The sequence below is a fragment of the Toxorhynchites rutilus genome, chromosome 1 (assembly GCF_029784135.1).
Source record: "Toxorhynchites rutilus septentrionalis strain SRP chromosome 1, ASM2978413v1, whole genome shotgun sequence".
In the NCBI taxonomy this organism is placed as follows: domain Eukaryota; kingdom Metazoa; phylum Arthropoda; class Insecta; order Diptera; family Culicidae; genus Toxorhynchites; species Toxorhynchites rutilus.
The window spans coordinates 90,154,730-90,178,851 of record NC_073744.1 but is presented as its reverse complement, the minus strand read 5'-3'; the positions used below and the strand labels follow the sequence as shown (position 1 = coordinate 90,178,851).

General features: G+C 39.5%; 1 protein-coding gene across 2 annotated transcripts; it reads left to right on the top strand.

Moving 5' to 3' along the window:
• The first annotated feature begins 835 nt into the window (after positions 1 to 835).
• On the top strand, positions 836 to 11,586 carry LOC129762953 (uncharacterized). 2 transcript variants are annotated; one of them, XM_055761587.1, is made up of 4 exons: positions 836 to 1,170; positions 10,444 to 10,896; positions 10,967 to 11,126; positions 11,189 to 11,586. In XM_055761587.1, exons 1-4 carry the CDS (start codon positions 1,047 to 1,049, stop codon positions 11,328 to 11,330), a joined length of 879 nt encoding a protein of 292 aa, XP_055617562.1. In that variant the 5' UTR covers positions 836 to 1,046; the 3' UTR covers positions 11,331 to 11,586. The 2 variants fall into 2 exon arrangements, with proteins under 2 accessions (XP_055617562.1, XP_055617561.1); XM_055761586.1 differs by having other exon boundaries at positions 838 to 1,185; positions 11,189 to 11,584.
• The last annotated feature ends 12,536 nt before the right edge of the window (positions 11,587 to 24,122 follow it).

Here is a 24,122-nt window from a genome sequence, read left to right as displayed (position 1 = left end):
CGATTCGTTGATTAACTTAACTTGTTAATAATGTAACACACTTTTTTCTGTTCCCATACCATTATTGAAATAATATTGAATAAACTTGATGACTCCGCTAATCTCACATGTTGAGAACGATTTAAATTTACTAACATATCATGGATCGAGCATTAATATTGTACAACTGTAATTCAATCTGTGAATTTGTATACCCTTTTTAGCAAAAATTTGGCAACTAATATAAACTATAATAAATTAGAAGAACTCGTAATTAAAATTTTGCAAAATGTATTCAGCTGTCGAATGAGAGAAAGAAAGTGATAACTTATTACACGGTTATCCAAACAGTGAATTCAATTTCAACATCATATTTTACACATCCGCGACCAACTGATCGGTTTCAGCTACTGTGCGCTGGTTTGTGCGCGCGCTCAATTTTTGAATACGTATTTTAAGCACGCACAACACGTCGTTGCACTCCATATTCCATACGCCTAGAAATGTGGCGTTTACGGTAGAATTTCTCCCTCGTTTCAAACCTGAACCAATGGAGGGGAGTAGGCCAGCCTCGTACAGTGACGGTCGTGGTGGAATAATTAACTGGTGCCGTGTTGTATTTAGTGAATTTATACGGAATAAAAAACGACACAAAATATAAAAGCGATGGTGGAATTACAACGACATGGACGATAGATGTAGATCTACAACGAAAAGTTCTAACTAAAGTTGGTTTCTTCCTGAAGATTGCAATATTTTGGCCGCTACTGTTATTTCATTTGCACGCAACAATCAACCAGTGGGCTTCATTGTTACAAATTCCACTCCTCTGGAGTGGGAGTTGGTAATGACAATATTAAGTGAATTGAAGTATTTACTGAATGTTTTCTTGTAGCACTTTATTGAATTGCAATTGAGCTGTAAAAAAAGAAGCATCTTTCAAATTAGCGACTGGGAACCAACCATCGCTCAGTATTACAACTTCCTCCGTGAGTAACGGATGATCCGGTGTTTCCTTCTCAATTTGTGGATCAATTAAAGCTGTGAAATAGTGAAACTGAGCGAAAATGTGCAAATTGAAAAGTGTTTTGGTGACATGGTTAGCTCTTGTGTGTTTCACTCTTGCTGAAGATGCTAAAAGTGCCAAGGATTCTTACATGGCTGCTCTGCAGAACTCGCACCAGATCAACGGTAACAATCAAAACAGTGAGTGACTGTCACCAACCAGAAATCTATCTTTTATCGCAAACATTGAAATACTGCAACGATAGTTGTGCCCTGAAATATTGTTTGAGTGTTTCATAGATACTATTAACCATTGTTGACGCAGGATTACGGAATTATTTTATTCAATTCGCTTGTTCACCACTTCGGCTGGATGCGGAGATTATTTTTTCAACTGTTATGACAGTTTGGTCGGGTGAATATCAGAGTTTCGTCATACCTGCCTTATATGAAAACAATCAGTGATTGCGAAACAAAGCGACTTCAGTCACACCCCGCTCAGAACCGGTCCCCGATTCTTAAAGTAATTCTGTATGATTGCTACAGGATGCACAATTCTGACGGCACAATTGAAAGGCATAGGAGTTTGAGAACACCTGGAAATGTTGAACGAGTAAGAGTTTCAATTGAACAGTTGAGATGGTTTGTACGCAACTATGTTGTTGCTACGCTCTGAGTTCCATCTCTACAAAAACATATTAACTCAAGAATTAAATGGACGTTATCATGTCAGTTGCAAAAAACTTTGTTAAGAAATGCTTCAGACAACCCTTTTACACGCGTTTTCATAAATTATGATGAGAATCGCTTTCACCTGAGGGGGTCTTGAACAAGCAGAATTTTCTATATTAGGTGTGGGTGGCTGCCAATCCAAGGGAACCCAATGTATAGTACAGGGTTTTCCATTTCAGGCTTCCGAAAGTATACAGCCCTGCGCTTACAACCGTTTGACATAGCTGTCAACCAAAGCGTCATAACGTTAGTTGAATGTCTGCCATTTTATAATATGGATCGTTTTAGCATCGCACAACGTGTTAATTTTGTTAAATTATACTATAAAAATGATGAAAAACCGGCAAATGTTTTTCGAGCATTACGGACCGATTTTGGTCGTCATGGACGGCCTACAGAGCACACAATCGCTAATGTAGTGCGTAAATTCGAACAAACTGGATCCGTAGCGGATATTGTGAAACCTGTGCATCGTAATGTGCGTTCGGCCGAAAATATTGCTGCTGTTGCTGCCAGTGTGGAGGATGACCGGAATGTTTCGATTCCACGGCGTGCTCAGCAATTGGGATTGTCAAACACATCATTGTGGCGAATTTTGCATTTGGACTTGCACCTACATCCATATAAAATCCAACTGGTACAAAAATTAGAGCGTGGTGACCATGGAATGCGTCGGGCATACGTCGATTGGGTTAACGAACAACAGCAGCAAAATGCTGAATTTTCGCATCAAATTTTCATCAGCGATGAGGCACATTTCGAGCTCGGTGGCTATGTGAACACCCAAAATTTCCGTATATGGGGCTCAGAAAATCCACACGTGATTGTTGAGAGGCCATTGCATCCGCCAAAAGTCTTTTTTTGGTGCGCATTATGGTCTGGTGGAGTCATCGGGCCGTATTTCTTTGAAAATGAGGACGGCGAGACGGTAACTGTGAATGGCGAGCGCTATGGCCGCATGTTAACCGATTTTTTTTTTGTCACAAATTGAAGATATGTATACGGATGACATGTGGTTTTAGCAGGACGGCGCCACGTGCCACACAACACGACCGAACATGGCCATATTGCGAACGAAATTTGAGGGACGCATAATTTCGAGTTTTGGTGATGCCAATTGGCCGTCCAGATCATGCGATTCGAACCCGTTAGACTTTTTTGTAGGGTTATGCGAAAGACCGTGTCTATGCCAACTCTCCGCAAACTCTTGAACATTTGAAAGACAACATTCGTGAAGTTATGACCGAGATACCGCCCCATATGTGCCGAAAAGTCATCGAAAATGACCTGTTCCGGATCAAGGTGTGCGAGGAAGCCCTAGGTGGACATTTGAATGATGTTGTATTTCACACATAACCAGAACCATAACTTTACATTTGAAATAAAAGTTTCATCGAAATTCGAATTCTTAGTGTGTTTTATTTCAATTTACTTTCGGAATTTAAAGTTGGAAAACCCTGTACAATTACACATTATACGTTTACTCATCTGAGACTGAATCAGCGCGTGGAACGATTTCGCTTTTCATGTTTGTATCGAGCAAAACCGTTGTGTGTGAAATTACAATTTGGTGAGACTGTTGTCTGCTTGCTAGTTGGAGCGAGATTGAGTATTAGGAATAGCGAATAACTTATTTATAACTAATGAGTTATAAACGGATGGGCTTAATTTGCAATATCTCCTCTCCTCAGTGTCCGTACGAACGAACGTTGCATTTACATTTTTGGAGAGTGACTTACGCACGCCTCATGCGCAGTAAGATATAAAAATTATACCTTACGGCTACACACATTCCTCGGAATAGAAAGTACGGATAGGTAAGGCCAGAAATCGTAATGTATAACATATCAAACAAATCATAGAGAGTATCCAATTCGATTGGTTCGCAGCACAAAAAGTTATTAACTTTAAAACTATTTCATAAAAACGACACAATTTTTCTGATTTCGCACTTACTGAAAAGGTAGTCTTGATGTAGTTGTCCAGTTGACCAGTTGATTTAAGCGAAATACAGGATGCAGGAACTGGAGTATGTTGAAAAATGGAAGGTTTTCTAACAATATTATTCTAACCACTTGCCCTATGACTCAATTTCCAACAGCACGAACCAAACACGAGCACATCAAGTCCTTCTACTATATTGATCAAGCGTCAGGTTCGATGTAGTAGGTTTTGGCACACTCTAATCACCACGAATGTGCTTTGTCATTGTAGGTTAAATGGTTGAATTCCATTCCTGAATGGACGGATATTCAAAGTAGCATTAGTAAAAAAAAATCCTGATCATATAAATCACTGGAACTATAATTAATGGCATCTAAAAAAAGTGGAGCAAATAAATATTTTCAGAATTGGAAAACGAATTTCCAGATTGTAAGGTACTCGGTAAGGCTTACTGATGATATTTTGTGTTTGCCTTGTAGAACCGCATCTGTTGAAAGGACTTTTCCCAATGATCAATATTCGGACCCAGTATTGTAGCTACTCAATGTTTAAACCATAAACGCTATTTTAAATGCCGAACAGAACTTTGATCTGAAATGTGACAAATTTCATGATAAAATTTCCAAAAATCATAACCTTCTTTGCAAAGTCATCGTTATGTAGAACAAAGCGAGTACATTTAAGAGTATTTGTTCTCGGTTTTATTAAATCAATAAAATTCTTAAAACTATATGAATTTTTGAAATTGTTTTTTGCTTACGTGTCCCGTTTTCCTTTCTGAAATATTTGGTCAAGGAATAACGCGCATTGAAAATAAAAATTTAGATTGAAAATTTAATTTTCTGCAAACATGTATCCCATGTAACTGAGGAATGTGTTGTTTGCAAGTGAATCATGAATCTTGAGCGAAAATTGTATCTGAAAATAAATTTAAGTTTATTTTAATGACGAGTTTTGGTAGAAGTAGGGTAAATGTTCCAATTAATATATGTAACCAACCTGCAGAAATTGGCGAATAAATACTATATTTTAATTCAAAAGTATACAAAAATATACTTTTTCTAGGAATTTGAACTCTGTTTTTGGAAATTCTCACTGATATATCGATGATTAATTGACTAAATTGTATAAAAACATGTTTGAAAATGTCACTTACATGTACCCATTTTGGTAATAGTGTTCCTGGAGTTTCGTAATAAGTGTACCTATTATAGAAATAGTCGGTGTCACATGGAAAAAGTGTTAATAGAATTCAAATAATACTTCAATAATAATTTTTGAATAAAACAATGCCTCTAAATCTTATTTCTAGTATGAAATACTATGTCGTTGATTTTACACTCGACAAAAATTATGGGAACGGAGGGCGAAGTCGAAGTTTTTAGGTAATTTTAGAAACGCTGGAACTTTGTGCAAACCGACGCATGAAAACGGGGTATACATCATTTTAAAGCTTAAGCTTTAAGTTTTGTGATGTAATACTTGTAATACTTCTATTTTTTTCTGTGTAGGTGTGATGGATAACAGTATTGGAAAGAAAAAAAACGATTTTTTTTATTTTTTTAAAGATTTTGCAGATTAACACAGTGTTTTATTAAGCAAGTCAATAGTAAATCCAATTAACCTCATCAATCAGCATTCATTTGATTCCAAGAACGTTCCAGTAGGTCATTTTATTACAGGAAAACGTTTTGATAGAATGAAAAATTTCTCATTTCCTAATAAATAATTGTTCAATAACGCTTTTAACCCCAAATCAGAAGGCAGTTTTGAAAATTCCAATAAATTTTGTACAAGGCTCATTATTTATTATTCATTATTCGGAAAGTTCTGCTTAATTCTTGCTTTTGCTTTGATCGATTCTCTGCATTGACTGTCTCTTACGATAACCATGGCCTTCCAGACAGATTTTGTGCCACATAATTTCAATAAGCAAATAACATCAACCAATTATTTGTATTCAAGATTAAAAAACTAAGAACTTCAGGGATGATAATCTGAGAGAGGGTACACTTAATTAAATACTAATCAAAAAAGAATCAACAAGCATTACAAGTTCTGGTTATGATTTATCTTCTGTTAATGAGAAATTTTTGTTTTTTTTTCTAATATCCGTTACTTAATATCCGTTTCATCTCTAGATTAGACTGTTGTTGAGTGCTTCTTGGTTGGAAAATAACTGCCTGCTCCTCGTTGGTAAGCCTCTCTACTAGGTGTGAGGGTTGTGATGCAGTTTTCGCTTCTCTTCAGGAACTGAACAAATGAAATTAGGTGAATATTACCCATTCACCTAAGATTTAATTTTCAACAGAGTGAGCCAAACAAATATGCTTCCGTCGGGCACGCATAGTGCTATTTCACTACACTACTTAACGTTCAAAAGCGCCCTATGATATGCAATTGCACAGAATAAGCCATAATAAGAACATAGCAGCTCTGCTTTTCAGTTTTGCAGCGATTTCGTACAACCATAGAGGAAATGGGGGAATTTGGCCCCCTAAGCAAACCAATACGGTCTAAATAAAAAAGGCACATTGTATACTGAACTACACTTAATTTCTCTCAACCAATAATGTTTAATCATTGTATCAAGCTGCAAATTACCAAAAATATCATAAAATGAAAAAGATGAGTTTTTTTTTATCCCATTTATTTATTTAAGGCTCATTAGCATTTTAGATGTAACAGAGCCGAATTTTAATCGTGTACATGTCACATCATTATCATATCTATAATTATCACATTACACAGTTGTCATTCGCCAGTATTCCTTCTATACCATTACATATGGTACATTCACACAGTAGCCATTTAGGCGTAAGAGTATTCTTTCTGTTCTTCCATTATCCAGTTGGACCACCGGACAGCGGAGACAGTTGATTGATCATTGTTGAGTTATTTATAGTACAGCAGCCCGATGTGTCTTGCAGAGCAGAGCAGTTGTATGGATGAATCGATCTTATTTCGACCGTGGATCGATCTCCATCGCTGATGATTGTTGCGTGGACGTAGCTATTCTGTAACAACACAAAGATGGTCAATGGGGGCCCTGAGTTTTGAACTCACGATCGATCGCTTACTAAGCGAACGCGCAACCAATGTGGCTACGGAGACCCCCTAAAGATGAGTTTTGGACATTAAAATTTGATGCGGGAAGATTTGGACCGTCTGTGAGGTGATTTGGTCCAGTGCGTGTTTCATCGGAAAAAACATACTTATGTTTATTTTATTTTTGGGATAATGTTACAATCAGTGAAAGTATTCTGGGTTCGATACCAGGTGTATTAGCCAGATTCCCAACCAGAAAAATTGGATTGATTATATACCATCTCGAATTCTGTATGGATCTTTTCACTGTTGTTCGAGCATTTTCAAACACTTTCGATGCTTGGTCGAATAAAATTCGTTCTTGATGGCCTGTGTTGCTCTTTCAAGCTCCTCCTTCTTCCAACGTTGTCTACCCATCCTCTTCTTGTAATTCAGCGGCATCTGGAATCAATTAGACCAAAGAAAAGCCTCAAACATGTAGGACCAATTCACCCCACAGAAACGTGTCCATGCCACCCCACACAACATGCAAAAATTAAAATGCAATTAATTTCATTTATTGTTATCAAACTTACAGTTTCGTTCGTGTTGAAATTATAACTATTTGTGTTGCAATGAAATATAATCAAAGTGGTCTTATAGAAGTTGGACAGAGTGTACTGTGAGGTGCGTGAAAGACACAACGTCCTATCCCTCGCAGTTGACAGTATAATAGTGATGTTGATAGTATATACTGGCAGCACTAGTGAGCCATACATTGGGCATAATTTCCTCTCACAACAGACAACTGTCGAGCCGGTAAGTCATACTCAATATTTATTCCCTGTGTCGGGTGATTTCACTGTAGGTTTATACTGAAGACATTGAGGAACCTTTACAGTAAATACATGAATGCTTCACATGTACCTCTGGGCAAGTGTCCCTAGCAACGAAGACAATCTTCGTCGAAATGTGATATTGTCTTGAATGCACTTCTATTGGGTTGTTCGGGAAGTTGATGATAATCAAATCGAGACGCTGAATCTTTGATGCAAGCAAAATGAACAACTATTAGCTATCCCCAAAGTCGATCTTCACTTGTAGGGACGTGGGACTACGTCTAACCGGAGTATATGGGGGGTAAAATGAAAACCTAAACATAGAACATGCATGAAAAAATGAAAGATTTCGAATGCTCTTAACTCGATCATTTCTTATTGGATCGGAAGGATGTTTGCATCAGTTGATACGGAATGTTTCTACGCTTCTATCGCAATAAATAAAATGTTATTTTTTTATTAGATAATCAACTGAATAACTGTCAAATGTTAAGCGCTATCTAAACGCCCTAACTAGCTAGTTTTGATTGGCCCGATTTACGGTTTCCCCAACACAGCCATCAAAACCAAGCAGCATTGGGGAAATGGGCATTGCCAACACATGATAGTATGGGGACTTTCGTTCGCACCGAAATGTGTTCCCTAACACAGACTTCAAAACCAAGCAGCGTTAGAGAAATCGGCATTGCAAATACATGAAAGTCGGCTGTATTTTTGTTCCGACTGAAATGTGTCTCCCTAACACAGACTTCAAATCCATGGAGCGTGGGGAAATTGGCATTGTAAATATATGCAAGTCGGGAGCTTTGTAAATATATGCAAGTCGGGGCATTTTTGTTCCGACTGAAATATATTTCCCCAACACAGACTTCAGAACCAAGGTGTCTGAGGAAATTGGCATTGCAAATTAATGCAGCTCAGGGGTATTTCTGTTCCGATTGAAATGTGTTTACCTAATAAAGACTTCTAAACCAAGGTATGTGGGGAAATCGGCATTGCAAATACATGCAAAGGTATTTTTGTTCTGACTGAAATGTGTTTGCCTAACACAGACATCAAAACCAATATGTCATCATACCAAACGTAAAAGACTGTTATTAAATTTACTTGTAACGAAGAACATAATCTATTGCATGAATTGACCTCACATGGCATTGTACAATGTTTTTACTCACAAAACAAATATGTTGAATTCAATCGAATTCGGAAATTGTTTCATTCAATCAAAATTTTAATCAATAAAAAAAAATGATTGCTAAGCTAAGGAAGTCCCACGTCAACCTTGCGGTTATATCATAGATATAACCCACCCATTTTTTGTATCTGGAATTGACAGCACGTGGAGATGGTAGTCCTAAATCTAGAGAAGACGTACAACCGAACATGGATTCCTCTAGTTATGAAGATATTGACAGACTGGGGGGTAGACAGCAATTGAAAAAAAAGCTTTGTGAAAAATCTCGCAACAAACCGAACCTCCGAGGTGAAAGTTGGGTACATAAGCTCCAGGCGCATCAAGCATCAAGATCTAGGCAGCTATCAATGCTATCGGTAAGTGGGTTGTCGAACGAGGTTTTTGGCTGGCCAAGGTGAGGAGACGCACCTGACTGTCTTAACAAAAATACTGTTACAGTAGGTGAGACACTTCAACCTTCCACCGATAGCTAAACAGCTTTAGTTTGAAGTCAATGAAGGATGACGGAGGTCCGAGTGGAAAATACCGTCAGAAACAACTTACGAGCTGTCGATTTTATCTCAGGAAAATGGTCCGATGAAGCGAGGCTGTTCTTTCGAATAATCAAATGATCCATAACCAGGTTCGAAGACGTGATAGCGATGAGGGAGCAGCGATCCTGTTCAGGCTAAGAACCGGCCACTGAAAGTATCACACAACTTCAACAGCAGATCCTTTCATTTCCTTTGCGATCTGTGCGATATCCGCAATTCGGTCGAACATATTGTTTGTGTTTACCTGAAATACGGGAACCTCTGGAGCTTTTACGGGACCAGCGGAAGTACTTGTGGTCAATTTGTATTTTAAAATTTCAATGAAAGAAATGTGATCCAAAGATTCTTATTTGTTCCCCTTCGCGATAAAGGGAAGAAGAACAGTCAGCATCTTCGAACGACGGGTAGTCACCACCATTGGCCTGGGGTCTTGGCAATCGGACATCTTCACCAAACGGCCAGGGAAGAGAACTCAATGTGTAAATATGCTGAAATTCTCGTGATATGAAAAATTTTAATTGTTTACCCGTATCAGTATGTAAAATCAATAATTTTGGTAATAAGTTCATTATAAACACATATCGCGCCACTTATTAGGCCATTTTTGCTGAGACGAGCACAGCACAGGAGTCTCATAAGAGGAGAGGATATATGAAAGTCTCAACGATAAAGAATAAGAAACGTAATATAACGTAATAACAACGTAAATGGAATATGAATGAATCTAAACAGCTATACAAATAACTTCACGGGAAGTGTTGGAGAACAAATCAAAACGATCAAGCAATCAATTGCGAACAAACCGCTTTCATTTATGAAACTAACATTTCTATCAATTTCAAACTATTGAATAGAAAATAGAAGCAAACTTAAAATAAAATTTAAGCGCAATTAAATTATTTTCCGATTTGTTCAAAAAATGGAGAAATGTCCACATTTATGTTATCCAGATAGAAAAGGACAATTGAAATTCATTCCAAAAATATCAGTTATGGCTTTATAAGGAAACTAACTGGAACATGGTTGGGTGCCAACGTAACCCTGAATATAGTTTCGCAAATGAAGAGTTTTTAAAAAATATCTTAAGAAGAGTAATTTAGCTTTCGATACTATAGATATTCTGAAAAACTTCTCTCGACTCTAGCTGTACTTAATTCCTAAGAGTCTTACGGAAATATTTCTATTCTAGATCACGTTCGAATAGCTCGCGAAGACTACAATGGTGCACCTCCGGTTTCGTCGTACGAGTACAGTTTCACACCCTCCAACAGTTACAACGTTCCTCCGACAGGATATGGAGCGCCACCGAAACCGGCGTATGGTCCACCTAAACCCGTATACGGGCCACCTGCTCCGGCATACGGCCCACCTGCTCCGGCATATGGACCGCCTGCTCCTGCCAGTCATGGAGTACCGTATTTGAGCCCCGAAACGTGGCTTCTCAACAAAATCAAATTCAAATTCAACTGGTTCACACTTGCCAAAATTTTGCTAAAGATAGTGATTTTCAAAAAAATTGTAAAATTCATTGCGTTGCTTTGTCTTTTGTTCTTCATTCCAACACTGAAGCCCAGCGAGAGCGATGACGATCATAGTGGAAGCAGCGGAGACCATGATCACAGACGCAGCTATGACTTGCACCGTGAGTTGAATTTGTTATTCACAATTAAAAATCTGCAAAGCTACAAAATGAAATTTAAAAATCTTAATAGATGACTACAACAGGCGTCTCACCGATGTAACTAATTTTGCATTGAAAGCGATGGAAGCTTTCACCATCGATAATGAAATTTACTGCCCAGAAGAAAACCTGCTCAGTTGCCGGGCCAAGCGAATGTTCGACGCCATAGACGAGGCGTATCCGTTGCAACAGTAAGAACCTGGTTACGTGCTCAGTAATCAAATATACCAATTTTGTTTGTTTTGCTTGTCAGAATTTTCCAAATGTATGTTACCAAAACGAATATCAGGAGATCGCATTCCGAGAGAGCTGAAAATGTCGGAAGTAACGGAATCGACCAGATTACCGACGATAACAGCAATAGTAATGAGGGAGTTGAACAAGAAGAAGACTGAAAATGATTACGCAAGGGGCCAGCCTGAAGTATCGTCGTACTACTTCGAATGGGAGGCGAAAATTGCGTCGATTATAAACAAGATAGGGTACGGAAAAGGCGCGTGATTTGAATGTTGATTGGATCGCCGTCTGTGTGACACTTTCGTTTTTCGATGCATGTCGCCTGGGTAAACGGATGTGAACGATGAAAGTATTTATTTATCTATTTATTTATGAACTGTTTTGTTATTAAAAACTTATTTGAAATAAACGTTGATTTCAGACCAATTGTTTTCACGTAATTTGGAGTATTCATGAAATTAACCCGGTTTCATTTATTGATTTAGTTTTTCCTGTTTGTTCAATTCATAATTTTTCGTGAACATAATGGCGTTGGATATGTACTTACATCTACTACTACAACAACTACTTTTACTACTACTACTACTTTTACTACTGCTACTACAACAACAACTATTACTACTACTACTACTACTTTTAATACTACTACTACTACTACAGGGTGGGCCATTTAAAGTGGAAGCATCTGGCAACCCCATAACTTTTGACAGAGATGTCAGATTAACAAATGCCATACCGCGTTGGAAGCGTCATTTCAGTACAATTTTAACCATGGAACAATACACAACTAAACAACGCGCTGAAATTGTTCAGCTGTACATTCAAAATAACTTCTCAATTGTGTTAACTAAACGTGCGTGGAAAAATAAAATAAAGTTAAAACATCGCCTGGAGACAACACTATGCGTCGATTATATGCCAAATTTATATCGTCTGGTAGTGTTGGTAATGCCAGTCATCTGTCCAGACAACGACCAAGACGTTTCGACGAGAATATTGATGCCGTTCGAGCCAGTGTTGCAGAGACTCCATCGACATCAGGTCGCGTTATCGGACAATGATAACCGATTTTTTATTGCCATTTGTTCGTGAAAATGAATTGGACAATTACTGGTTCCAACAGGACGGCGCTACATGCCATACAGCGGCTGCCACGACCAAATTATTGCGCGAAATGTTCCCCGGAAGATTAATATCGAAAAACGGCGATTATGACTGGCCACCGAGATCACCTGATTTGACGCCTCCTGACTTTTTTTATGGGGATATTTAAAATCCAAGGTATACACTGGTAAACCAAGGACCCTGGCTGCGCTGAAAGACAATATCCGACAAGAAATTGCTGCCATATCGGCCGAAACATTGGGCAAAGTGATGGAAAATGCCGAAAAAAGGGCACATTTTGTGGTCAAGGCCAGAGGCGGTCATTTACGAGATATCATAATAGATATCATAATCAAAAAGTAGTTAGAACAAATCTCCTTGGACCAAAATAAATGAATTTCAAAATTTTTGACGTAGGACTACGTCTAACCGGAAGATATAGGGGGTGAAATGAAAATCTAGGCATTGAACAAGTAGGAAAAAATGCAAGATTTGGAACGCTTATAACTCGAGCATTTCTCAATAGATCGCAAAGATTTTTGCATCAATTGATAGGAAATATATCTACGCATCTATCATAAAGAATAACATTTCATTTTTCTTGATATAAATAATTGAATAATTGTGAAATATCAAGCATTGTCAAAATGCACTATGTGCCCATTTTTGATTGGTCCATTTTGTGCTCCTCAAATCGTACCGACCAAAACGGGCAACCAGAGCAGCAGCGAAATAGAATGAAGCACGATTGGAAAGGAAAAAGAAAAAAATGAACGAAACATTGGTCGCAGTCTCACACATGCGTAATTCTCGAGCCAGCCAGTCAGCTTAAATATCCCCGCTCCGCTGCGGTAACGCTCATTCTCATCCAAACCGTACACCACATCGTTTCGCATCACATCACATCAACAAACCAACACAAGCAGCCATGGTTGGTTATGGCAAAGGAGGAAAAGTGAAGGGAACGGTAAAATCCCGCTCGAACCGTGTTTGTCTGGAGTTCCCCGCAAGGGTAGCTAGGCCGAGCGCGTTAGTGCAGCAGTGCACCAGTCCACCTAGCCGGCGTTATATAGTTTCGGCCGCCGAAGTGATCGAGTTAGCTGGCAAAGCTGCTCGCGACGATAAGAAAACCTGCATTCGGAACAGAACACATTCGGTTCGGTGCACATCAAGACAACAGGCAGTTGTAGCGAGTGGCGAGTGGCAAACGCAATCGCAAAACGGCAGCTGGTAGCAGAAGAAAAAAGTTTGTTCTTTATACAAACTGCTTTGGTGGCAAATCCAGAACAAGGCGGCATCGAGGGCGTTCGAAATGGTTTTTTTCAAAACCACGAGTACAAAGTTTTCTAAATTGGAACCATTCCATAAAACACGGCGCTTATCAGGGCCATTAAACCTTTCTAAAAAGAGTTTACGAAATACAGTTCAATGCATTCTAAAATAATATCCAAAATAATAATAAAACACAAATTGATGTTTTCATAATTTGTTTGCCAAGATCTGATGAGTATGTGAATTTGGCAGTTGTTCTGAGCTTATTGATAGTTGGGGACTTTCCTGATTATTAAATTTTCACCAATTCTTAAATTGTTTCCAGATTGAAAGTACAGTAATTTACAATTAGTTCGACATTTAGCTAATTGGACGGACATGTAATGCGACATATTTCGTTGGACATTTTTGTAAACATAGAGTTCGGGGTCCAAATTATGACCCCACATTGAAAGTCGACACTGTACCACTGTCATCGCAAATGTTCAATTACAGGTTAAAATTACCTCCAATCCGACACTGAGTGGTGGTAATGCGACGTGCCATTGAATGTAATTTACTGTAAAATATGTCACAAGCTGGATGGGAAGAAATTTTCCAACTGTGAAAGCTGTGGCGAGTGGCAAACGCAATCGCTAAACAGAAAGGTTTAGCCGAACAAGATGGGGATATCGAGTGATAACAAAACAATAAACTCTTCAGATTGGAGATAATTTTGTGATCCTGAAAAGGACCCTTTTTAGCCTGCATGTGAATCCAACGAGCGAACAAATCGTAATGAATGTATTTTTTTGCCATCGCTGCCTTTTAACGCTCATTCGTTCGTCTCGTTAGACTCGCCCCTTTGGCTGAGTCTGCCGATTGGTCTCTATCCTGTGAGTGTGTACCGCTAGAGTACAAAACGCGCGGACCCCAAAAAATATCTCATTTTCTTTCAAGCCGTAAATCAGTGTGGTTGTATGGCATCGTTTCACATCACATCGCATCAACGGATTGATGCCGGAGCACCAGTATACCTAATAGCGGTTATAGAATTTCGGCCGCCGGAGTGCTCGAGTTGATTTGCGAAGCTGCTCACGACAATAAGAAAACCAGCCTACAGAACAGAGCACATTCGGTTCGGTGGCAACAACTAGTTTCAGCGAGTGGCAAACGCAATCGCAAAACGGCAGCAGGTAGAAGAAGGAAAACGTTTGTTTATACAGACTGCTTTGGTGGCAAAACCAGCCACCGTAAAACACGGCGCTTTTCAGGGCCATTAAACCTTTCAAAGAAGAGTTATTAAAAGTTTTTCACAATACCAATGCATTCTAAAGTGACATAATATGACATATAATATAAACTGATTTATTTTGGTTATGCTTGTTCTTGAACTTATTGGTGGTTGGGGTCTTTTAAATTGATCATTCAGTTTTCACAAACCCATGCATGGTTTCCGAATTAAAAATGGCTTCACATTGTATGCAGGATGGCATTAACGAATTTTCTCGGTAGCAAGAACTGCTTTCTTTGGTTGATAACTGATGTTGAAAATTGACTGACGTTACATCTGCATTGTATAGAAAAATAACTAAGGAGCAACATGATGAGCTATGTATTTCCTGCTGCTCTGTTCTTATTTTAAAGAACTTTAATCCGAAGGTCATTCGTCCCTGTATTTACTGTTGGTTTTGACGTAGGACTACGTCTAACCGGAAGATATAAGGGGTGAAATGGAAATCTAGGCACTGAACAAGTAGGAAAAAATGCAATATTTGGAACGCTTATAACTCGAGCATTTCTCAATAGATCGCAAAGGTTTTTGCATCAATTGATAGGAAATATATCTACGCATCTATCAGAACGAATAACATTTCATTTTTCTTGAGATAAATAATTGAATAATTGTGAAATATCAAGCATTCTCAAAATTCACTATGTGCCCATTTTTGATTGGTTCATTTTATGCTCCTCAAATCGTACCGACCAAAACGGGCAACCAGAGCAGCAGCGAAATAGAATGAAGCACGATTGGAAAGGAAAAAGAAAAAAATGAACGAAACATTGGTCGCAGTCTCACACATGCGTAATTCTCGAGCCAGCCAGTCAGCTTAAAAATCCCCGCTCCGCTGCCGTAACGATCATTCTCATTCAAACCGTACACCACATCGGTTCGCATCACAACACATCAACAAACCAACCCAAGCACCCATGTCTGGACATGGTAAAGGAGGAAAAGTGAAGGGAAAGGCAAAATCCCGCTCGAACCGTGTTGATATGGAGTTCCCCGCAAGGGTAGCTAGGCCGAGCGCGTTAGTACCAGTGCACCAGTCCACCTAGCCGTCGTTATATAGTTTCGGCCGCCGAAGTGATCGAGTTGGCTGGTAAAGCTGCTCGCGACGATAAGAAAAACCGCATTCAGAACAGAACACATCAAGACAACAACAGGCAGTTGCAGCGAGTGGCGAGTGGCAAACGCAATCGCAAAACGGCAGCAGGTAGCAGAAGAAAAAAGTTTGTTCTTTTTACAATCTGCTTTGGTGGCAAATCCAGAACAAGGCGGCATCGAGGGCGTTCGAAATGGTTTTTTTTTCAAAACCACGAGTACTAAGTTTTCTAAATTGGAACCATTCCATAAAACAAGGCGTTTTTCAGGACCATTAAATCTTGCAAAAAAGAGTTTAGGAAATAAAGTTCAATGCGTTCTAAAACATTATCCAAAATAATAATAAAACACAAATTGATGTTTTCATAATTTGTTTGCCAGGATCTGATAAGTATGTGAATTTGGCAGTAGTTCTGAGCTTATTGATAGTTGGGGACTTTCAAGATTATTCAATTTTCACCAACTCTTAAATTGTTTCCAGATTGAAAGTACAGTAATTTACAATTAGTTCGACATTTAGCTAATTGGACGGAAATGTAATGCGACTTATTTAGTTGGACATTTTTGTAAACATAGAGATCCAAATTATGACCGCACATTGAAAGTCGACACTGTACCACTGTCATCGCAAATGTTCAATTACAGGTTAAAATCGCCTCCAATGCGACACTGAGTGGCGCTTCGGTACGTTGCATTGAATGTAATTTACTGTAAAATATGTCACAAGCTGGATGGGAAGAAATTTTCCAACTGTGAAAGCTGAGGCGAGTGGCAAATGCAATCGCTAAACAGAAAGGTTTAGCCGAACAAGATGGGGATATCGAGTGACAACAAAACAATAAACTCTTTAGATTGAAGATAATTTTGTGATCCTGAAAAGGACCCTTTTTAGCCTACATGTGAATCCAACGAGCGAACAAATCGTAATGAATGTATTTTTTTGTCATCGCTCCATTTTAACGCTCATTCGTTCGTCTCGTTGGACTCCCCCTTCTGGCTGAGTCTGCCGATTTGACTCTATCCTGTGAGTGTGTACCGCTAGAGTATAAAATACGCGGACCCCAAAAAAATATCTTATTTTCTTTCAAACCGTAAACCCGTGTGGTTGTACGGCATCGGCATCGTGGACGTAACAAAGGAGGACAAGTTAAGGGAAAGGCAAAGTCTCACTCGAACCGTGCAGGTCTCCAGTTCGCTGTTGGTCGCATTCACTGATTGCTCCGCAAGGGTAACTAGGCCGAACGGATTGGTGCCGGAGCACCAGTATACCTAACAGCGATTATAGAGTTTCGGCCGTCGGAGTGCTCGAGTTGGCTTGCAAAGCTGCTCACGACAATCAGAAAACCCGCCTCAAGAACAGAGCAGCTTCGGTTCGGCGCTCATCAAGGCAACAATTAGTTTCAGTGAGTGGCAAAGTGCTTCTCCGGCACGTCGCATTAAATGTAATTTACTGAACAATATGTCACAAGCTGGATACGAAGAAATTTTCCAACTGTGAAAGCTGTGGCGAGTGGCAAACGCAATAGCTAAACAGGAAGGTTTAACCGAACAAGATGGGAATATCGAGTGATAACAAAAACACAACACCAAAGGTTCTTTTCAACCCTCAACATATTCATAAAGAGTAAACAGTAAACTAATCCATTTTTCAGTTAGATAGGTAGGTATTCACGTAGGAGTTGAAAATAAAACAATATATTTAAAATATATATTTAACAAAAGCTGTCCCCTTTGTATAGTCCTACGTCACTCCGGTTATGTCCCCGACATTACCCACCCGTCTTTTTTTTTTAAATTCCACTTCTTTACTTTGCTATTGCAAAAACAAATCCTTCCACTTTAAATGGCCCACCCTGTACTACTGCTACTACTTTTACTACTACTACTACTACTACTATTACTCGACCCTTGTAGATGATAGCGGTGTCATCAGCGAACATCGACAGCACGCCATCATCAGGTAGGGGAGGAACATTAGATGTATAGATTTACACTTTGAGCCCCGCGTCCCTGGGGGCCCTAGGGGCCGACGTTGAGCTTTTCGGTAGAAAACCGCTGACTGACTGGAACTGACAGTTACAAAATAAAAAAAAATATATACGGTTTGTTTTCGGATGTTTTACAATATGTGAACACTATTTTCTATTTATGCAATAAGTATCTCTGGAAGCTGGGACCGACACTGATATTGTGCAAACGTTCTTGATGCGGGCTGAATGGAAAGCGCAGCAAGAAAAAATCGGGGCTCAACGTATTAATCAGGATAGGATCTAGGAAGCTGCCCTGTGGACCTCCCGCTATTTTTTTTTCCAAAATATATATTTTTATTAAGGCTCATATGGCGTCAACCTAACGGGGCCGGTAGTTCAATATTTCGACAATGTTTGCTTACAACTATGTTAGTAATATGTAACCGATTACTCGCGGTTGGCTCGAGGTTAGTATTACAAGTGTTATCATAATTGGCATGTTGCAGTCTTCGATGCTATGTACGTGTGCCCGATATGTTGTTGAACATATTGGAGAGCATGTTGTTTAGAGACCTGGAAAGTCCATTTCCGATGAACTTGACGTGGAAGATCGGGAAAATGAAACGTAGTAGCTTAAACACAAGACCATTGCGTCAGACATTGTCGAACGCCTTTTCGCCTGGTAAACGACTTAAAACCAATTTTTCAAACAGCTTTAAGGTAGACGACAAGAGTCTGATGGGGCGATAGCTTTTGGCACTGGTAGGGTTTTTACCTGGTTTGTGGATCGGTATTATTTTGGCTAGTTTGCAGCGAGACAGGAAGTAGCCAAGCTCCAAGCACTTGTTGAAAATCGGAAGTGCTCGAAGGAACCAACGCTCAAGTTTTTCAACTCGATGTTGAGCACTCCGTCAAACCCGGCGGCCTTCATATTTCTTGTGTTACGGATCGCAGCTATCGCCTCATCAGCCGTTGTTCTCGATTCCTCGGTTAGAACGATGGGAGTATCAGGCTCGTGGGGACTCAACATGGAGCGACCAAGACTGCGAGAATCCACGAACTGTTGACCAAGCGCATTTGTCTTTTCGGCAGTGGTAATTACCAGAAACGTGATCGAATCCGGCGATCCGAGTGGAGGAATGGTTCAGGGAGTTACTCACCACTCTGGAAGCCGGAACGTGTCGGTTTCTTGCCCGGTAGATCGCCTCGACGATGACCTGAAGATAACGGTCGATGTCGTCGGTTGATTCGGGTACAATGTCATAGTCTATATCGGTGTCGACGCACTTCTGGAACTGTGACCAGTCGACGTAGTGGTAGTTGTGTCGCGAAGCCTGGAATCTGTTGACGGACTAGCCTACTTCAATTGCCACCGGATAGTGATCAGAGAGCTCTTGGAAGATGACAGGTTCCGAGATATTTGTCGCGTTTGTGATAAATATGTCGATGGTCGCGTGGATACCGGATCGGCTCAACCGGGTGGAACCATCCGGACTTTGTGTACTCTGCTCTTTTGGAATTCATTGGTGGAATGGTGTACTCTGCTTCTTGGAAATCATCGTGCAGGATCATACCGTTTCCGTTACAGCGGGTTGACCTTCGCTTGATGCTTCTCATCTACCTAGTATAGTCATATATTCTGGTATACGGAATATTGGTCACAAATCATATTGGCCATCAAATCATCTTTTAATAAGATTTCTTCCAAAGTTTTATTGTTACACGTGAGTACGAGAGACCCGGGAGGGAGATTTGATTCTACTGCAATGCTGCGCCTATAAGCCTTGCAGTGGGGGCGAACACGGTTTCGTAGATTGTTGAGTGGAAGCGAGGGCAGATTTGAAGCTGCACGGTTTTGTTGAAGCGCAGGAAGTACACATCGTTGACTGCTGATGAACGTGGGTTGCGCTTTCATCCTGATTAATTATTGAAGGAGGCACACTTTCGGATTTCGATGTACTCTGCCCTCTTCGGACACGCACTGCTGGTGGGTTTGTGACCAGTTCCGCAATTCGTGCAGACAGGGACGTCTGCGCGTCCTTCATGTGTTCACATGCGTCAGCGTCGTGGGTTTTGCCGCAATTAAAGCTGTGAGATGTCATGTGGCAGTTTCATGTGCTATGCCCAAACATGAAACATTTCGAGTATTGGGTAACGTATCTGTGGACCGGTATGTAGTGATCCCACTCGATTACAAAAGGGAACAGCATCAGGATACTCTGGAGGTCCTTTAGGCCTGTCGAGTTCTTGGCGAAATAGACGAGATCAAGTTGGTCACGGTACGTTCGAGTTTGGTTGTGCCGCTTCATTTCATAAATTTGAACTGACCTGAGTCCGATCCTCTCGAGTTCAGCCGATAAGTCCTTTTGATCTAACTGTAAATCTCCAAGTGTCAAGCAATTTTAAGACATTTGGCACCAATTTTTTTTTGAAAACCCCGATTTTCGGTGAAAGCCGAAAAGGCTTTCAAAAAATTCAATTTTAACGTCTGTGTCACTAGTAATTGAAGTTCGATTGAGCTAATATTTTGTTTTGGGTATTTTATCGTGTAAATCAACATTTCTCATGAAGTTCCATTTGAATCGGGATGATCATTTTTATTGGCGCCCTAAACCATACGTTTTGCTTCGTATTCCGGAAAAGAAGATTAAGTCCCAGAGTGTAGAATTTTGACAATTTTTTTACAGATGACAGTAGATCTCGACGTTTCATGCAATTTTAAGACATTTGGCATCCAAACCTTTTTGTTTGAAAACCCCGATTTCCCCCTTGGGTGATTTTTTGATTTTCAAAAAACTCAAATATTGACCATTTTGCGCCACTCTCCCTTGAGTCCGATTGAGTTAAAATATTGCATAGGGTGTTTTTTTTCGAGGTGATGAAAATTTTGTATGGGGTAACTTTTTTAAATTATTGGGTCAATTTTTTCCCATACATTCATTGACACCTTAGTGTACATGTTATACGTAAGATTTTGAAAGATAAACAAGATCTATTTTTTTGCGGACTTTGAATTTGTATTCACTGAACACTGTGTTTTAATCTAATGTATCATATAAAAATTATATTTTCACGAAATGTTCACGAAGGAGAATACCCTGATATGATCTTCTTTTTCGATGGCACTAACGTTCCAGTGAAACTTTTGTCTTCTCAACCTAGCATTACTTGCGTCATTTTCATTAGTAGTACTTGGTTGAGATTTCTATGCCGAATAACACGCCTTGAGTGTACTCTGGAGTGGCAAGCTCTAGAATACGCGTGACCACAGTGCAAGCCGGAAGAATTTTCTTTGACGAAAAATTCCCCGGTTGATTAACAGGTGTTAACAGGTTAATAAGACATTAGGATTCGTTTAAAAAAGTGTAAAATTGGAAATTGGTTTGGAAATTTTCTTGACATGCCTTAAAAAAACTTTGGGTCTGAAGTTGGGATTATCATTATGATAATGTCGATAAGGATAGGACCATTGTTTTTCTTTTAAAGTTTTTGCCTATTTATGATGTTCTTTTAATAGAAATTCATGCCTGCAACAGAGTCAGTTCGCTTTTTTGTTTTATAATACTGATATCTTAATTTGGTTAAATATAAATACCTTTGTAAGGGTATGAGGTGGGTCATCATCATCAAATGATACATGGCTGTTTAAAGTATAGGATTAGTATGGTTCCGTGCTGTGATGGTAGAGAGCAGACATACGACTGCAAAGAATTAACATACGTAAGAATTGATGTGAACTAATACTGGAATGTGCTTTATGTAAAGCCGGGTTTAGACCTTATCAGTTACTTCATTGCGGGCCCCATAAATACAAATCAAATGTCAAATTTCGTGGTGCGGGTGCGTTCGTAATTCTTCGGATCGTTTGGTGTTTACTCGCAACCGAGTAACTGACAACATCTAAACCCGGTTTAAGTCTTGTAAGTCTGCTTATGACATCAACGTTATCGTTTTGGGTGTCATATAAATCTAACAAGTAATCATAACTTAACTCAAAAGATTGAGTTCACATGAAATGGCACAGTCTAAACCATGAAATGTTGAAAGAGACAGGGTCCGAAATCATCGAAGATGAAAAATGATGACCGACTCTCTTCTCAGTGGCTTCGCCTCGACTAGGACTAGTTTGACATTCGCCGTCAACATGATTTGAATTGGCTACAAATAAATTAATTAGCGTTAAGATCAAGGATGACTGATGACTTATTCTTGAAAATGGTTATTCTAATTGACATGACTAAAGAACGCAAATCTGCCTCTTCGTTCAATCTGACTTCAATCCACACTACAACTCCCCCTGACACGAATCTCGTTACCCGTGTACATAATCACATTTTAACGTCCATATAAAGTGAAACGAAAATTTGTATTCTGATTCAAAAAACAGGAAGTGGGTTATATCTATGGTATAACCGCAAGGGTGACGTAGGACTATCGTTGATTTAGAGATCATTTGTTTGAAGTTGAATCTAAATCCATCCTGAATGAATGAATAAATAAATATTTGGGTGACTTAAAAAACGAGAGTGTTACGTTGGAGACTCAAGGTTTTATGCATCCGATATTGGATACAAAAAACCTTGTTCTGAAGAATAATCTTCAGAAGCTTTCCTGCTAACTGCACTTGATTGACAAATCACAAAACCAAATGTATGTGGTCGCAGTATTATATGGATAGAAAACATTAAAATAAACTCGCTTGAATGTAATTTTCAATTCCAAGGGGAACTGGCAGATTATTTTTCAGCAACGATCATTTCTTTCCAGGTTTCCTCTCGATAACCAGCAAATGAAAAGAGTTGCGCGCGTGTATGTGTGTGTGTGTGTGTGTGGCGGCTGCTTCTATGTCTTCCCGAGGAACCGTATTTCGATGCTGATACTCTCTTGGTCACGAGAGTATCAGCATCGGCTTTTCTGCGCTCCCTCACAGTTAAAACAAACTGATTGCATTTCAGGTCAGGTCAGGCCAGGTAATGAATCCCTCGATCCCTCGCCGTTCAGCTCGTTCAGTAACGATGTTGAATATCATTTCAGTATGCTTTTCGTGCGTGATTGAATCGAGAGAAGGTGTGGTTTACGATGGCAATTTGGAAGGCAAACTGGAGGAGAATGAACTCTCTGAGTATGAAAATTTCGGCGACTGAGCAATAATCGATTGAAAATTATATAATTTTCGCGATACGAAACATTTTCCGTTTTTCATGTTATGCATCCAATATTGGATACGAAAATATCCTACTGATGGGAAAGAATAATCTTCAGAAGCTTTCCAGCTAATTACACTTGATTGAAAAATTACGAAATCAAATGTATTTGGTCGCTGTGTTCGCCATATAATTTGAAAACATTAAAATAAACTCTTTCGCATGGATGTATTCTTCAATTCCCAGGGAAAAAACTTTTCTAAACTCTAATCCATCAAATTTGGAGCCCTGAAAAGGGCCGTTGATTATATGCTAAGCTAATATAGCACCCTCTCCTTGGATTCGATGGGCCAGCTGAATGTCCTTGGGCATGATGTGACGCGTTTTGCGTGGATAGCACACAAATTTGTATCTTCGAATAAGCCTCCTGCAGCGTCATAACCGCGGAACTTTGGAAGCGCAAGTCGGTTTTGAAGTCCTGAGCAATTCCACGATCCAAAAGCTGCAAAGGTAGCTTGCGGATCAGCAATTCGGTCGACTTCCGATAGCGATGAATTTCACGCAAAGTTCCCGGTCGATAGCGATGTGGCTTCTTCACCTATCCTGCGGCTGGTGCGCTTATCCGAGCTGCTTTCGTGTGCCTTACCACTGAAAGACTAACTATCTATCTGCTTGGTCCCAAACAAACGAGTCGTCACGGTGCGAGAGTAGAGTAAGAAATGAACGAAAGCAAAGGAAGCGTCATTTTATAAACCATAAAAGTATAGAATCTAAACCCCACCCTTATTATATTCGTTGCTTGCCCTGAGAGAGAAACGAATAACATCGAAGTAAGTATACAGTAATGTATTTGAATCCGGACACTTTGCGTTACATTTAATACCATACCGCAGCCACAACATTTTCTGCATGTTGAATTAATGCGATTGAATAGTAACTATCAAGAAACTATCAGTAACTATATTAGCAACTATTAATCGCATAAATTCAACATGAAAAAAAATGTTATGGCTGTGGTATGATATTGAATGTAATGCAAAGTGTCCGGATTCAAAAGCATTACTGTAAAAAAGAGTTAACTCGACTGAAATTTTT

Excerpts from the sequence above, each read along its gene's own strand:
- LOC129762953 (XM_055761586.1), top strand. The coding sequence starts at position 1,047 with ATGTGCAAATTGAAAAGTGTTTTGGTGACATGGTTAGCTCTTGTGTGT. Across the intron at positions 10,897-10,966 it reads ACGCAGCTATGACTTGCACC|ATGACTACAACAGGCGTCTC; the intron begins GTGAGTTGAATT and ends AAATCTTAATAG. Across the intron at positions 11,127-11,188 it reads GAGGCGTATCCGTTGCAACA|AATTTTCCAAATGTATGTTA; the intron begins GTAAGAACCTGG and ends TTTGCTTGTCAG.